The 13867-nt window shown below is 37.1% G+C and overlaps 1 protein-coding gene and 1 non-coding gene across 4 annotated transcripts in view; both read right to left on the reverse strand.

The window, feature by feature from the left end:
• Positions 1-8783: 8783 nt before the first annotated feature.
• On the reverse strand, positions 8784-8856 carry TRNAK-CUU (transfer RNA lysine (anticodon CUU)). The gene has a single exon. It is a non-coding gene; the product is annotated as a tRNA-Lys (tRNA).
• A 369-nt stretch (positions 8857-9225) lies between these two features.
• The window catches only part of FBXL17 (F-box and leucine rich repeat protein 17), a 304415-nt gene continuing 299773 nt past the window's right edge, over positions 9226-13867 (reverse strand). For 2 of the 3 annotated variants that reach the window (XM_072860234.1, XM_072860233.1), the window contains one exon: positions 9226-11142. In XM_072860234.1, the coding sequence (XP_072716335.1) occupies positions 11005-11142 (138 nt within the window). In that variant the 3' untranslated portion in view covers positions 9226-11004. The remainder of the gene's footprint in view (positions 11143-13867) is intronic. The other variant, XM_072860236.1, reaches the window with a different exon arrangement.

The raw sequence follows: 13867 nt of genomic DNA on the forward strand, positions 1-13867 counted from the left end.
CTTCACCTACAAAGAAGATTCGGTATTACTGATTATTAGCACTAATACTAATGCTAGTGCAAATGCTGTGTAGTTAGTACTTAACACTAAGTATTTTCTAAGCAAAGGGTCAAGAACAAGGTGTAACCAAGATGATAAATCTCATTAACACATATATAAGTGCATAGATTAATGTAATGACAATGAAGTGACCTTCATATTATGTTTTAGCTAACTGATATAAAAATGTTAACATAGTAATAATAGCTTTAGAAGTGGGTTTAACTGAGCCTTAAAACAATAACAAGGTGGTTAAAAAAAATACTTTAGGGGTGACTCTAGGCAAGTCACTAAGTTAAAAAACAGTCTGCAATGTAGCTGCCAGCAAGTTAGGCTGATTGTTTTGCAGACATCCTAAAAGGAAGCACAATCTACATTTCACTTGTTTCTCATGTATTTTACTTGTGCTTTCTGGCAGGGGAATAGAATCATCCCTTTATTAGACATCATCAAACAAGGGGAGAGAAGGGCAGATATACATGCAGCAAGGAAGTCCTTATTTTTGCTTTTATTGATGCAGGCTTGACTTACAAAGAGAAAGAGCAAGAGAGAAATTTCTATGCCCCTTATCATAATAGTATATGATACTTCTGTTAAACAGGCATCTTCTGTTAAATTTCAAAAATGCCTCATGGACTTAGTCACCTAGGTCATGCAGAGGCTTTTGAAATTCTTGTGCTTCGTCTAATACCAGTAGTAGTCTGTGATTCTTGTCTGTTACACTCTGATGATGCAAAGTAACCATTTATGGTCATTAGCTGTCCCAAGGGTTTTTTTGTTTTCCAATTCATGTATTTCTCTTATCCCCACACATTCACAGTATGGAAATACATCTTTCTTCTCCCCCAGGTATACTGGGCAACTTCCCAGACTAGAAACAAACAGGTGGTCTGATCTGACTTATGGAGAATTTCTCTTCCTTTAATATTGCCCTTGCCACTTCCCAAACATATTCTGTCATGTTGGCAAAGATCCTACACAAGGCATCTTTCTTTCTGCCAAGTACCAAATCATATCATTATTTCATGATATATTGAACTGTAGAATATTTAAGAAAGTTAGATGGCTTTATTTGTTGGTTTTTTTTTTTCAATGGATTCAGATGTAATATTTCTCTCCAGTTTTCAAGAATACCAACAGAACTTCATTTAAAAAATGATGGGTACACACACTCAAAAACATACAAAGGTCACAAAAATAAGTTTTCAAGGGCTGGTAATAGTTTCAGTATTTAACAGCTGTCCGCATTTGCTCAGCAATACCTCTGCTAAAGAGGCTTCCACCCATGGAAGATTTACCCAAGTCCTTTATTTTTCAGAGGCAAATTTTTCACAGGCAAATTTCTTGAGCTTAATTTACTGCACATCCTTGCTGGAATAGTTCTCAAGCCTTTGCAGATGCAAAGTCACAAGGAGCTGCTTGGCTATACGTGATTTTACATGCCTTGCAGATAGCTCAGAGAGGCAATTGCAAAATCTAGCTCTCACAGACAGCTGGGAATTTGTGACAGTCCCTGAAGGACTTTGCAACCATAAACCAATGACTGGATTACACTGATCCATAAATGCATTTTTTCCCTATCTCTGGTTAATGCAATACAAATAGCCTTCCTACTGTTAACTATTTCTGAAGCCACACACAAGAGAACATAAAGGAAATGGCATATATTCAAACAGAAGGGCCATGAGGTCATTTGGTCTTTATGCTAGCAAAAGACTTCAATACCTTTACTGTTGCAGGAAGTGCTAAGTACAGAAATATTCCTGAATTCAAGTTCTGCTTTCAGAAAATTTTGCTAAAAAGTAGTGCTTCATTCAGACCATAGAGGGAATTGATGACAACTTCAGCTCTAGAGCAGGAAAGCTCAACTCAGGAACAAGTTGTAAGGATAAAGTTACAGGCTTCATTTTACCAGCAGTTTCCTCCTCTGTAAGACTCCAAGAGACCTCATGGTGATGCCACCTCCTCATCACTGTACTCTTTGTGTCAGCCTGCCCTAGTACATTCACTGCCTTGTTCTTCTGGGGCACAGTGCTGGACAGGACCAGGGTTGTGCTTTGGGACCCACAACACAGAGCAGCAGCTTCTGATAGATAACCGTGACCTGCAAATAACAGATGAGCCATGCAGGCTATGTCTGTATGAGTAAATAGAACTTGCCCAGGACAAGTCTCTGGTGCTGAGGCTGATGGGTACAGGACAACGCATGCCTGTGCCATTAAACCTTTCTGTCCTCAGGAAGCAGTGGCTGCATCCAGGGAGCCTAAGGAGATGGCTACTGGGCATCGCTAACACCGAAGTTGTTTAGAAGAGAGTCAGTAGTCAGGGCCAAGAGCGTGCCAGTGCCTGCTGGAGTGATCTGACAGTGCAGCAGAGCTTCTGACACTGCTCATGTTAGCAGAAGTGTAGCCACAGAAACTAATGTCACATGCTGAAAAATACACAGTGCCTAGTCAAGGGCCACCCCCAGACTGAAGCTGTATCTCCTGGTTTTCAGACCTGTTTTATACTCCAGTTCAGCCTTACTGCCATTTTAAACCACACTGGTCTGAATGCTCCACAGTTTGCTTAGGCTGTCATGACTTCTCTTGCTTCAAAGATATTGTATTAATTTTTATTCATTGCTGGGCCCCTATTTTTCTTTAATAAAAAAGAGTACAATTTGAAAACTTGTAATGGACAAACCCTTCTCTTGTTCTTCTGTTGGGAAGATCATGAAGGCATTTGCACTTTGGAATTCTCTTCACACTTCTGCAGGGTCATTAAAAAGTAATTTTTTGTTATCTGCAACCTTTTTGGTTGCCATTAAAGGTTTCCAGGTGCATTTGTTCCCTAATCAGAAATGTTCCTTTGTAGGAAGTTTCTCTTAAAGAAAAATATTTTTTTCTATTTTCTAGCTTGCTCACTCACCTCAGTATTTAAGCATCTTTCAAAGCATCAAGCAAGGTGATTAACATTCACTACATTTGTCTTCAAGGAAAGAAGGATATGAAGCGTTTTGTTTATAAACATTACTTTGCTGCCTATTTTAGAAAAAATAAAAACCCAACAAAAACCAACCCATCCCTTAGAGCAGAGAATATTTAGTTTATATTGGTTCAGAGACCATGACTCACATAACATGCTTTACTGTGGTCCAGAGAGGTGACTATAGACTGAAACAACAGCATGAAGACAATCTTTTAGTCCATCAAAGGTAAGGACTGCGATGTTGGCACCTGGGACGAGTTAACTGTGCTCACTGGGAATTAGTGTTGCTAACAAATTTCTTGCAGCTTTCTCTAACAGTTGGTATTTTGAAAACACCAAAGGCTGTAGCAGTTTGCCATAGGGTACATGATGAAAGCATGAGATTATGAAATTTTCAGTCCAGAAGCCTTTATAACTTCATAGCAGCTGGAAAAGCCCAATAATCCTGGTTGCAAAATTTTTCATTTTAAGACTTCTAAAGATTATTTACACACAAACACTTTTCATAAGCTACATATAGAGAGCCCTGCCTAAACATGGAAGTGGAAAAAGTTCAGCTTGCTGTTATTGTTGATTTTTTTCCAGAAATAAATTTGAAACATAATCCCATTAGTAAAACTTTATAAAGCTGGAACACTTGGATTTACCTTACATAATCCTGCCAGCCCTTACAAAAAAACAATAGCCCAAAACCTAAATAAAAAAATGGCCTGAGTTTCTTTTTAATGACTGTGGAGATGCAGCTATTATTTCAGTGCTACCTTATTCCAGCTTGTGAAAGTGTCTCCTGTCAAGCAACCACAGCTGCAGTGGTGGGCCTTAGCCTATTTATTCTTGTTAATCTGAGCCTAACGCACACAAAGATCCAGAGGAACAGCTGAGCTATTTGACTGTTCTTCAGCAACTCAGATCATCTACCGTGATTGCATCTGTAGACAATACATGCAAGGAGCCAAGCACAGGGAGGTAAGGAATCTCAAATCATTTAGTGCCCTCAGTTTTGCATAAAACAAGACTTGGTAATATGAACAAAACCCATAAAATAATGAGCTATCTGCTAACAGTAGGACAGGCACTCTTGGTATAAACACTGTTTAATGAACAGCCAGTGAATTCTTGTAATTAACTTTAATACTGTCCCCATTTTCTATTCTTTCTGTACCAAAAGGAGAAACAGCCCATTTCATTTGTATGAGAAGTTAGGATGAAATCTTTCATGCTGTAATATGAAATGTTGGGGTTCTCTGATTTAACTGTTGTGTAACATCTCATCCCTGCAATGGCTCTGTTTCCTTAGCCATTTTGTCCTTTGGTTCTCTTTTTGACCTGCAGCATTGCAGCAGCAGATCAAGCAAAGCAGAAATGCTCCAGAGTAGGATATTATGTTACATTTTTAAATTCCTGAAAGAGTATAAGCAAAGAACATCACAGAAGCACAATAGCAAATGAATCATTTCATTTGTTTGAAGTGTGGATATTTGACATAGGCATAAGTTTCTTACCCTGAGGTTATTGATGCCTGTAGTTTAGCTGAAGATATTTAGTGGAGGCAGTCAGTTTGGCCAAAATTTCTTGGCTGTAGAATGAACAACTCAGAAGTGAAATTTCAGAAATTCTTCTCATTACCTAATCATCCTGATCTGTAGTTATGAAATAGTATTTTATTTTATTCTTGCTTGAATTTAGCCCTGCAAGCATGAGATATATAAATTACTTTATATATATCTAAAAAAAAAAATCTATTATGACATGGAATTAGACTATTTTCATTTGCTTTGGACTTTATGTCCAGCATTAAATATTTCTGCATTTCTGTCTCTCAAAAAAAAAAAAAAAAAGAAAATAAATTGTGTGCAGTTGCCTGATCAATAAGCAGCTGTCTGTAAAGCTCAATGTTTTGCTCTGCATACACCCACTTGTCAGCTCAATGCTACTTCCCAGGGTGAGACTGACTAGAAGCAGAGAAAAGATGATGTAGTAGCTCAAGAACAGTTGAAGCATAAGAGATTACAGGGATTTGGGAGCTTAAAGAAATATTTAGCGGTAAGTCCTTAGCTTAATTTTGATAGGCTTTTGCAATTAAACGTCTATTTCTTTTCCTCAGCAGAACTACAGACAATTTATGAGTGGAGCTGTTTATAATGTATCAGGCAAAACTAGGAAAATGCCACACAATTCAACTAATAAAGGTTCTGTTCCTAACCTGAAAGTAGGCATCAGTTTTTTTAGCTTGCAAACCTGATCCAGGATTTGGGCAAACACGAGCTCTTTCCAATTCTTCTCCTCCAGTCTTTAAACCAATTAAATGCAGAGTTTTCACATATTTCTCAGTGAAAAATAAATGTCTTGTGATCAATGTCTACACAAACTGACAAAAAGAGGAAAATAGTACTTAAGCCTTCCAACCTCTTATAAAATTTTTTTTCAAAACCAGAAAGCCCCTATTTTAAACAACTTGTATCATATTCTGTAGTCTCAAGATAAAGTACAATACTGATACAAGATAATTTCAGATATACTTTTGTACAAAGAGATTATGTTACCAACATGGTTGGTATATGGTAGTCCAACAGCTAATGGTACTTTTCCTCATCAGATGACTCAATTGCAGTTTTAAGGGTCAGCAGACTTCCGTAACCAGTGAAATTGAAGAAAAAAAGTACATGTTTGTAAATGTCTACATTTATTATAAGCTTATATAACACTACCATATATATGGGAAGTGCCACATGAATTCATCGACTCAACATTTTTATTTAAGACAGCCATAATTTGCTTATTCTGCATTTCCTACATAGTAACTACAGGAGAAAAGACAAATAAATTACAAATAAAAAAAAGGCAGCGTGAGAGGAGGGAAGGGAGAAGAAAAGTCTTTAGTCAATGAGTATCTTTTCTATAGGTTTTCAGAAAAAAAACCTGAACCCAAACAACAAAAAGAAGGAGTCACAAAAATTCACCAAGTACCCACCCTGTTTAGATTGGCAGAATACTACTCCCACAAAGCATTACTTGGTTTTTAAGTGGTGCCAATCTATGGGAGATTGCATGCTCAAGCCTGGAGCATCTTGCAGGGTGTCTGTGATTTGAAAAAACAATTTGCTAACTCTGCTTCTAAGTTTACCAGAACTTCAGATAAAATCTCAGTCACCTATACTGCCAATATAGCAGGTAACTCAGGGAGAAGGCTTGGGAAAAAACAACTACAGCATGAAAAAAGTAACATGGCTTTAAATAATTTTATTTTAATGGACTCTTTAAAATGGATCTGCTTTAAAGTCACTGTCTGTTAATATGGACTTTCATAAATGACCAGCATAAACACTCACCTAATTTAAAATATAAATCTGAATATTTACAAGATAAGACATCATCATAGTCTTTTTACATATGCTTTTACAATTGTTATTTTGCAATGCATTCTTTTATTAGGAAGCACTTATTTACTGAGAGGGTAGTCAAACTCTAGACCTGGCTTCCTAGACAGGTGGTCGATGCCCCATGCCTGTCAGTGTTTAAGAGGTATTTGGACAATGACCTTCATAACATACGTTCACTTTTGGTCAGCCCTGAGGAGGTCAAGCAGTTGAACTAGATGATCACTGTAGGTCCCTTCCAACTGAAATAGTCTATCCTGTCCTGTCCTGTCCTATACTATCCTATCCTATCGTAATTATTTATGAGTCCTTTTCCTTTTCTTGTTCAAGATCACATACCTGAAGAAGGCCCTGTCAGCCTCCTAAAAAGCTTGTTTTGTGCCTTTGTTAAGTTTTCATGTAACCATTGTGTATGTGACCTGCTGCCATTCTTGATTTTATTCCTGTCAATGCCACAGTTTATTAAGCATCAGCAAGGCCATATTTATTTCTTGAGAATTTGGGTGGACATCACTGACCTCACGTGGAAGCCAGCTGAGAGCCTGAAAAAATTAACTGTTGGTTAATTATTCTTACTAGGGCTATTTTCTCATTCAAAAGGGATGATAACTTGTTTTACCAAATACTGTTTTTGAAAACTCAGCTAGATAAGTTGGTAAGTTTAATCGTTCTAGGAAACTAACAAGGATGGCTCAAACTCTTTTGCAGGACCTAAAGGGGAAGAAATGTTTTCTGTGAGTGAACCCAGTGGGGATCTGGGGCCATGGCTGAGTTTTGAAGGTTAAGAAGAGTCAGTTGCTGTAGGAGTAGCACAGAAGATCTTTGGGTAATGGTTTTGAAAATGCCGAAAGTCACTCCCAGTAGCCACCTGTGGCCACGCTGGGATCAGTTTATCTTTATCTATGATATTTTTCAGAGAAATTGACTTTGTCCATGCTTAAAGATGACTAGAAGCTGCCTAGTACTACACAGAGCACTTGCTGAGGAGGGTATGGCAGCTTGGATTTGGCATCACTAAAGTTCCCACTAATCTGGGAGCCTGGGCAGAGTGAATTTGAATCTGCATGTGAAACACCATGGTAGCCATTTCCCCTGCTGGGACAAATTGCATGAGGACACTCCCCTCCACATCGCCTTTAAGTGGTGAGCGATGGGTAGAGCGACCACCAAGTGAACTATTTGAGTGGCATTAAAACAGAATTATACCTGGATTTAGAAGAGGGAATGACTGAAAATAAAGGTTATCTGTCTTTTTTCTACAACCTGAACTATTGCTTAGTTCAGAAAGCACTTAGATCTTGCCTTAGCCTCCCATTCTGCAGGTTGAACAAGCCCAGCTCCTCTGGCCTAGAAATGTCTCTGATAAGACAAATGCTGAGCCACAGGTTACCTACCTTAACGGCAGGTTCCCACAAATATCTTGAAGGTATAAAGATATTTTGTCAGTAAAGTAGGCCTGTTGGAACCTAGGAAATCCAGCATGTAAGCTGCCTGTGAGTTTCTGAATCCACTGTAAGTTTTGAGTAAGAGAAAACAGGGGTAATTTTTCTTTTTACAAGAGGCAATAGCTTTTTGTTTTCCCCTAAATGTATTTCCCCTAAATGACATTTCAAAAGTTAGAGTGTGCAACATTGTTATTTATACCTATAAAACTACTTAAGAAACATTGATTTATTATAAGGAAATTAAAAAGCTATCTGTGACAACACTGCAATTAGAACATATTTCAGTTTAGAATTCTTATACCACATAAACTTCCAAATTATGTAAATGCCAACATCCATGGAAATTAATTAGCCACACTGAGATCTATAAGGATTAATATGTTGTCCTGGTTTCAGCTGAGATAGAGTTAATTTTCTTTATAGTAGCTGGTATGGGGCTATGTTTTGGATTTGTGCTGAAAACAGTGTTGATAATACAGGGATGTTTTAGTTGTTGCTGCACTAGTCAAGGACTTTTCAGCTTCCCATGCTCTGCCAGGTGCAGAAGAAGCTGGGAGGGGACACAGCCAGGACAGTTGACCCAAACTGACCAAAGGGCTATTCCATACCACATGACGTCATGCTCAGTATATAAAGCTGGGGAAGAAGAAGGAAGGGGGAACATTCGGAGTGATGGCGTTTGTCTTCCCAACTAACCATTACGCTTGATGGAGCCCTGCTTTCCTGGAGATGGCTGAACACCTGCCTGCACATGGGAAGTAGTGAATGAATTCCTTGCTTTGCTTGCATGCGCAGCTTTTGTTTTACCTATTAAACTGTCTTCATCTCAACCCTCGAGTTTTCTTACTTTTGCTCTTCTGATTCTCTTCCCCATCCCACCAGGGGGGAGTGAGCAAGCGGCTGCATGGTGCTTAGCTGCCAGCTGGGGCTAAACCACGACAGTCCTTTTTGGCGCCCAACGTGGGGCTCGAACCCACGACCCTGGGATTAAGAGTCCCATGCGCTACCGACTGAGCTAACCAGGCTAGCTAGCTAGCTTGTCTTATTAGAAAAATAAGACAGAGATGAACAGCCAGTAAAAGGCAAAACTACTGGATGCGACTTAATGGCAGAACTGAAAAGACATGACCAAATAAATCCATAATATATAAAATAAACTTAAGGGTTATAGAGTATTTTAGATCGAAAAAGGTCTCTGGAGGTCATCTAGTCAAACTCTGTCACTAACAATGGGGCCAGCTTGGATCAGTTTGCTCAGGACCATGTCCAGATGAGTTCTGCATATTCAAGGATGGAGATTTCAGTCTTTCTGCTAGCATAGTCTAAGTACAGTTAGCAGCACAGATAAACAAAAGACACCACATCTTTCTTCTTTCTTTTATTAAAACCCATTGCAAGATCAAAGGTTTCACGAAAAAATAGAAACTTACAAAGTGTGTGAACAGTTTTAATGCACTCATAAAAAGACATTAAATGAAAAATGACTAAGATTCTGTACTATATCTGCAATATAATCCATTGGCTTTATTCTGAAAATATTGTTGCCATTTTGGAGTAAATAAAAAGCCTAGCATTACACATGTTCACATGTATTTACCACTTATTTAAAGCAAAAACTTTACCATATCTTTTTCCAGAGAAATTAGTTCATCCCCATTTTGAAAAGTCTAATAAGAAAACATTCAACACCCTCACTGGAATTACTGTGAGCTGATGTTTCTGTTGTAAAAAATTATGCTATGGAAATCAACAAACAGTTTTACAGAGAGTTATACGGCCATACTAAACAAGCTCTAGGTTATTCTGCATTAGACTTTCTGGATTAGCAAAACATTTTGACAATAATGGCAACTCTTCAGCTGAAGCATAAGCGTTTCATACTTGGGATTAAAATGCTGTAACCTTTGAAAAACAAATATCCAGTGTCACACACCTGAAAAAATTCTTAACCAAATGGTAATACTCTACAGGGTAATGCAACTTCAAATTGAAGCTGCAATGTCTGTATTTTCACTATCCCTTGGTCAAATTTAACTCCTTAGAATACAACGTGACACACAGAAAATTAATCATTTTATATATTTACTCTGGGTATTTTCTTGCATACACTGTATTATGAAGCATCTGATCCTACAAAATGATACCCACGATGGGACTCATGTTTAGATGGCCTTCTCGAGGTAAGCATTGTGAGATCTGTTGTAAAATAACAACCACAGAGAAAATGAGAGGAATCATATTATTGGGTTATACACATTCATCTGAATTTCCCATTCAGCAACATAACAGCATAGTCAGAGGAGACAAGTTCACTTAAAAAACTTTTTTTTTCAATCAGGTATTTAAACATTGTCCGTTAGCTTATTTCTGATAGTTGGTGTATTCAATTACTGCTTGACTTTATGACGTGGGAATTGGTTATCAGTGTTAGGTTAAGCACTGTTAACTCACTTATTATAAAAATGGCAAGGTGGAAGGATTTGGAAATCTCTACAGCATCTCCTATTTTCAACAGAACAAAATGAAAGAAGGTATCAATTCTGTTGAGTAATAGAAAGAGAAGAAGTAAGATTGTCCATTAAATATCCATTCTATCATCATCATCATTTACTAAGATTTCTATTTAAAATAATGATTTGTATAATTATAAAAATGTTTATAAGAAAATCACAATTCTTGTAGATTTTCTTAGTACTGTGCATCTTAAACCTCCTGGGGTAGCTTTAGTAAATAATAAGCATCAAGTTTAGCTCCCAGTTTCAACACAGGCCTCTGTTAATCAACTGCACTGGTGCTAGCACTGAGTTACCATTTACAAATCAAAGGAAACACACATGACCAAGGCAAAGTAAAGTAAACAGAGGAAAACAAGCTTAACATCTTCTATAACTCAAACTATCCAGAGAACTAGTAGGAATCCACTTCAAGAAATCTGCCAAAGGCTTTTATATCTTTTATGCAAACAAAAACACGATGCATTTCTAAAGTTTTGCTTCAATATTAGTACTTACTTGTACAGTACATTAAAGTCAGTGTACAGCTTTTGCCATTTTACTGTAACCTCTGTAAACTCACAATTATATTGCATCATATGAAAGGTTTTAAACCCTCCTGCAATCCCCATTAGATCTACTGAATGCAGCAGAGTGGAACTGTCATGTTGCTATAGGAGATTAAGAGGCAGTAGACATATTGGGTGTCCAGCCCATTTGATAAGCCCGTTCCAATGTCCTCTTGCAATCCTGTAGTACAGTACTGAAGGTTATATGTGGATACTGCTGCACTAGCTGCTCCACTGTGGCTTCATTCACCTGCAATCAAAGAAAATAATCTGTGATGTGCAAAAAGTGAATAAAAAGGACAACATTATGGAAGCTAAATGAACGATCGAACTTTGGACTCCTGGGAGGACTTGCAGGATTGGGCTCTTCACTGATACTATAGGTTTGGGTGCATTTATCACAAAACAAATACACAGAATGTAATGTTCTGTCAGAGAATAAAAAAAAAAACCAACCCACACCTCAATTTCATTGTAAAGGGAGAAGTTTTATATAACATTCTAGTAAATACTGTTTGATTATTTGCTATTGAAAGTAAACAGGAAAGACAAATAGTCTCCATTTGAAAACAGTTTTGTTTAGAAAACTGCAACGTTTAACAATCTATTAATCTATTTTCATTTCATACTTGCCTATGCTGGCCACTCATAGAGCCCCAAACCTAACTATTCAAAGAAAAGATACCCTGTTTAACAAAGTGCTGCCCAGAGTAACAGATTTCTATCTTGAAATAGAAGCATATTCATTCAAACTTGCTCAAGCAGACATAGGTTTGAAGTGTAAAAGTTTCTTGGCTTTGGAAAATGAAAATTGATTACATCTATGAAATAATTTATGGCACAGTTATGATACTTTTACACATACTAAGTAGTAACTCCACAATTAACCTTACTGAAATGAACTTGCACTGTATGGTAGCTATCAGTGTGGTTGCAATGAAAAATAAGAGATAACATGACTAAACATAGGGAAAAGAATGCAAACTATTCTATATTGCAGGTAGATCAATTTACCAATTACCAATACAGGTAACTTTTCCAAAGGTTCAAAGTCCTGCATGTCTTCACATACATCAGTGGTAGTTTTTATTTTAGCCTTTTGGTGTGAGGCTAACACTGCACAGTGTTTTGTGGGAAGAAGTGGTGGGATCAATAATTAAAACATACAAGCTTGTCGGATCTGGGATGTCCCTCCTAAATCTTAGACATCAAAGGTAGCACCTTTATTCTTGATTAGACAAGGCAATCAGACAAGCCTAGCTAAACCTAACACCTTTACAATTGCAGCACTCTGAGGGGATTAATTTGTCAATTATTTTTAAGATGATTGCAGTTCATATCACAGAAGTAGACAGCCTTCTTCAGCCTTTAGATAAATAAAAGATTAACCTAAGAACCATAACTTCTAGGTAGCTCTCTTTGAAATCTTTGCTCCACACTTGGGCATTTTAAAATGCAACGATACTACATTTAAATACTGAACCACCTAGATCAGTAGGATGTACAACTGATATAATAATTTGCTTTTTCCCCACGGTGTTCCGCATTCAAGGCCAAAAGTAAAAAACTAGACTAAAATGTTTACTACCAATACAAAGATCCATCTTGGGAATAATATTTTAAAGCACAGTGACCACAGTACCTAATAATATTTTTGTCCTTAAAAGATAACAAGGAGTGCATCCTTCTGAACAGTGATTGCACCCAATGACAAGGATAAATTAAAGGTTTAATATCCAGTTCTTCTACTTTGATAATAGAAACACTCAATCTTCATTGGAAGTTTCATCTAGCTGAGACTGACGTGGGTAGAAAACTGGTTTAACTTCCCTTCATAGCACAAACTGTACTCTTTTGGCAAATTACTACGTTACAGTACCATCTTCCAGTGCCGAGAAACAAGAAGTGACTTCTAATAAATCAAAATGAAATCACAGATAGCACAAGTCCTCCAAGATATTTGATATTTATAGCTGAACACATACTTTCAAGCTGTCAGCAACACTTCCTAGAAATATTGCTTGGAAGGGAAGAATCCCTTAAATTAGCAGTATTTGCTACTTTTTGCCTATTCAAAAATAGTCAAAAGCCTCTTTTCTTTAGATTTGTGGTGCAGAGCGCCATGGCAGAATCTATCATACTACTACAAACTTCTCTTAATGGTTAACTCAGCCACAACAAAGATGCTTAGCACAGACAGCTGCTCATTCTTCTCTTTCTTAATGGGAAACTTAAAGAAGAGATATTGTCTATCTACTAGATATCTGCAAATATTACTAGTAGATAGAGGTTATTATGACTTGACACATACCTGTTGGGCTTTATTTGTTGTAATAGCATGGATATTATAGCTTTAGAGCCAATATCATAAGCAGATTTTCTGTTACAGGAAATAAATAGTAAGGCAAATTTGTTACAAAGATGATGTTCAAACACAGGAAGATAGATAATGATCTCCATGTCCTGGTGGACATGAACTCCATGTCATGGTGTCTTTAACTCAGGACTGAACACATTTACAGAAGCTTCAGTCTAGCTAGATATAAGCTAATGTATTTACTACAAGGCTAATTTAAGTTAAATAGCATGGCCCATGACACTCAAGAAGACAGATAATGTTACAATGGTATCTTTTAGTCTTAAAACCTATGAAGAAATCTATGGTAAACCATCTAGCACTAGCCATTTGTCCTAAGTTTTTTTCTAATACAGTTATTACTGGATAAAATAATATTGAACACAATTGTTACTAATTGCTATTACTACTTTACTAAACAAGAGAAGGAAACTTTTGGTATCAAGTGCCAAATACAGTTACAAAATAAACATGAGCATGCAGAAGGCAGGTAAAACCATTGCAGAAGTGACACTGACAAAATCAGCTATTTTATGACCAAAACCTGAATAGTAGAAAGTTTCTGCATTTTTGCTGGAGTGTTAAATAAACATTTTAAATTATTAGTTTGATCCTAGAC

This window comes from Ciconia boyciana, chromosome 4 (assembly GCF_034638445.1).
Source record: "Ciconia boyciana chromosome 4, ASM3463844v1, whole genome shotgun sequence".
NCBI classification, from domain to species: domain Eukaryota; kingdom Metazoa; phylum Chordata; class Aves; order Ciconiiformes; family Ciconiidae; genus Ciconia; species Ciconia boyciana.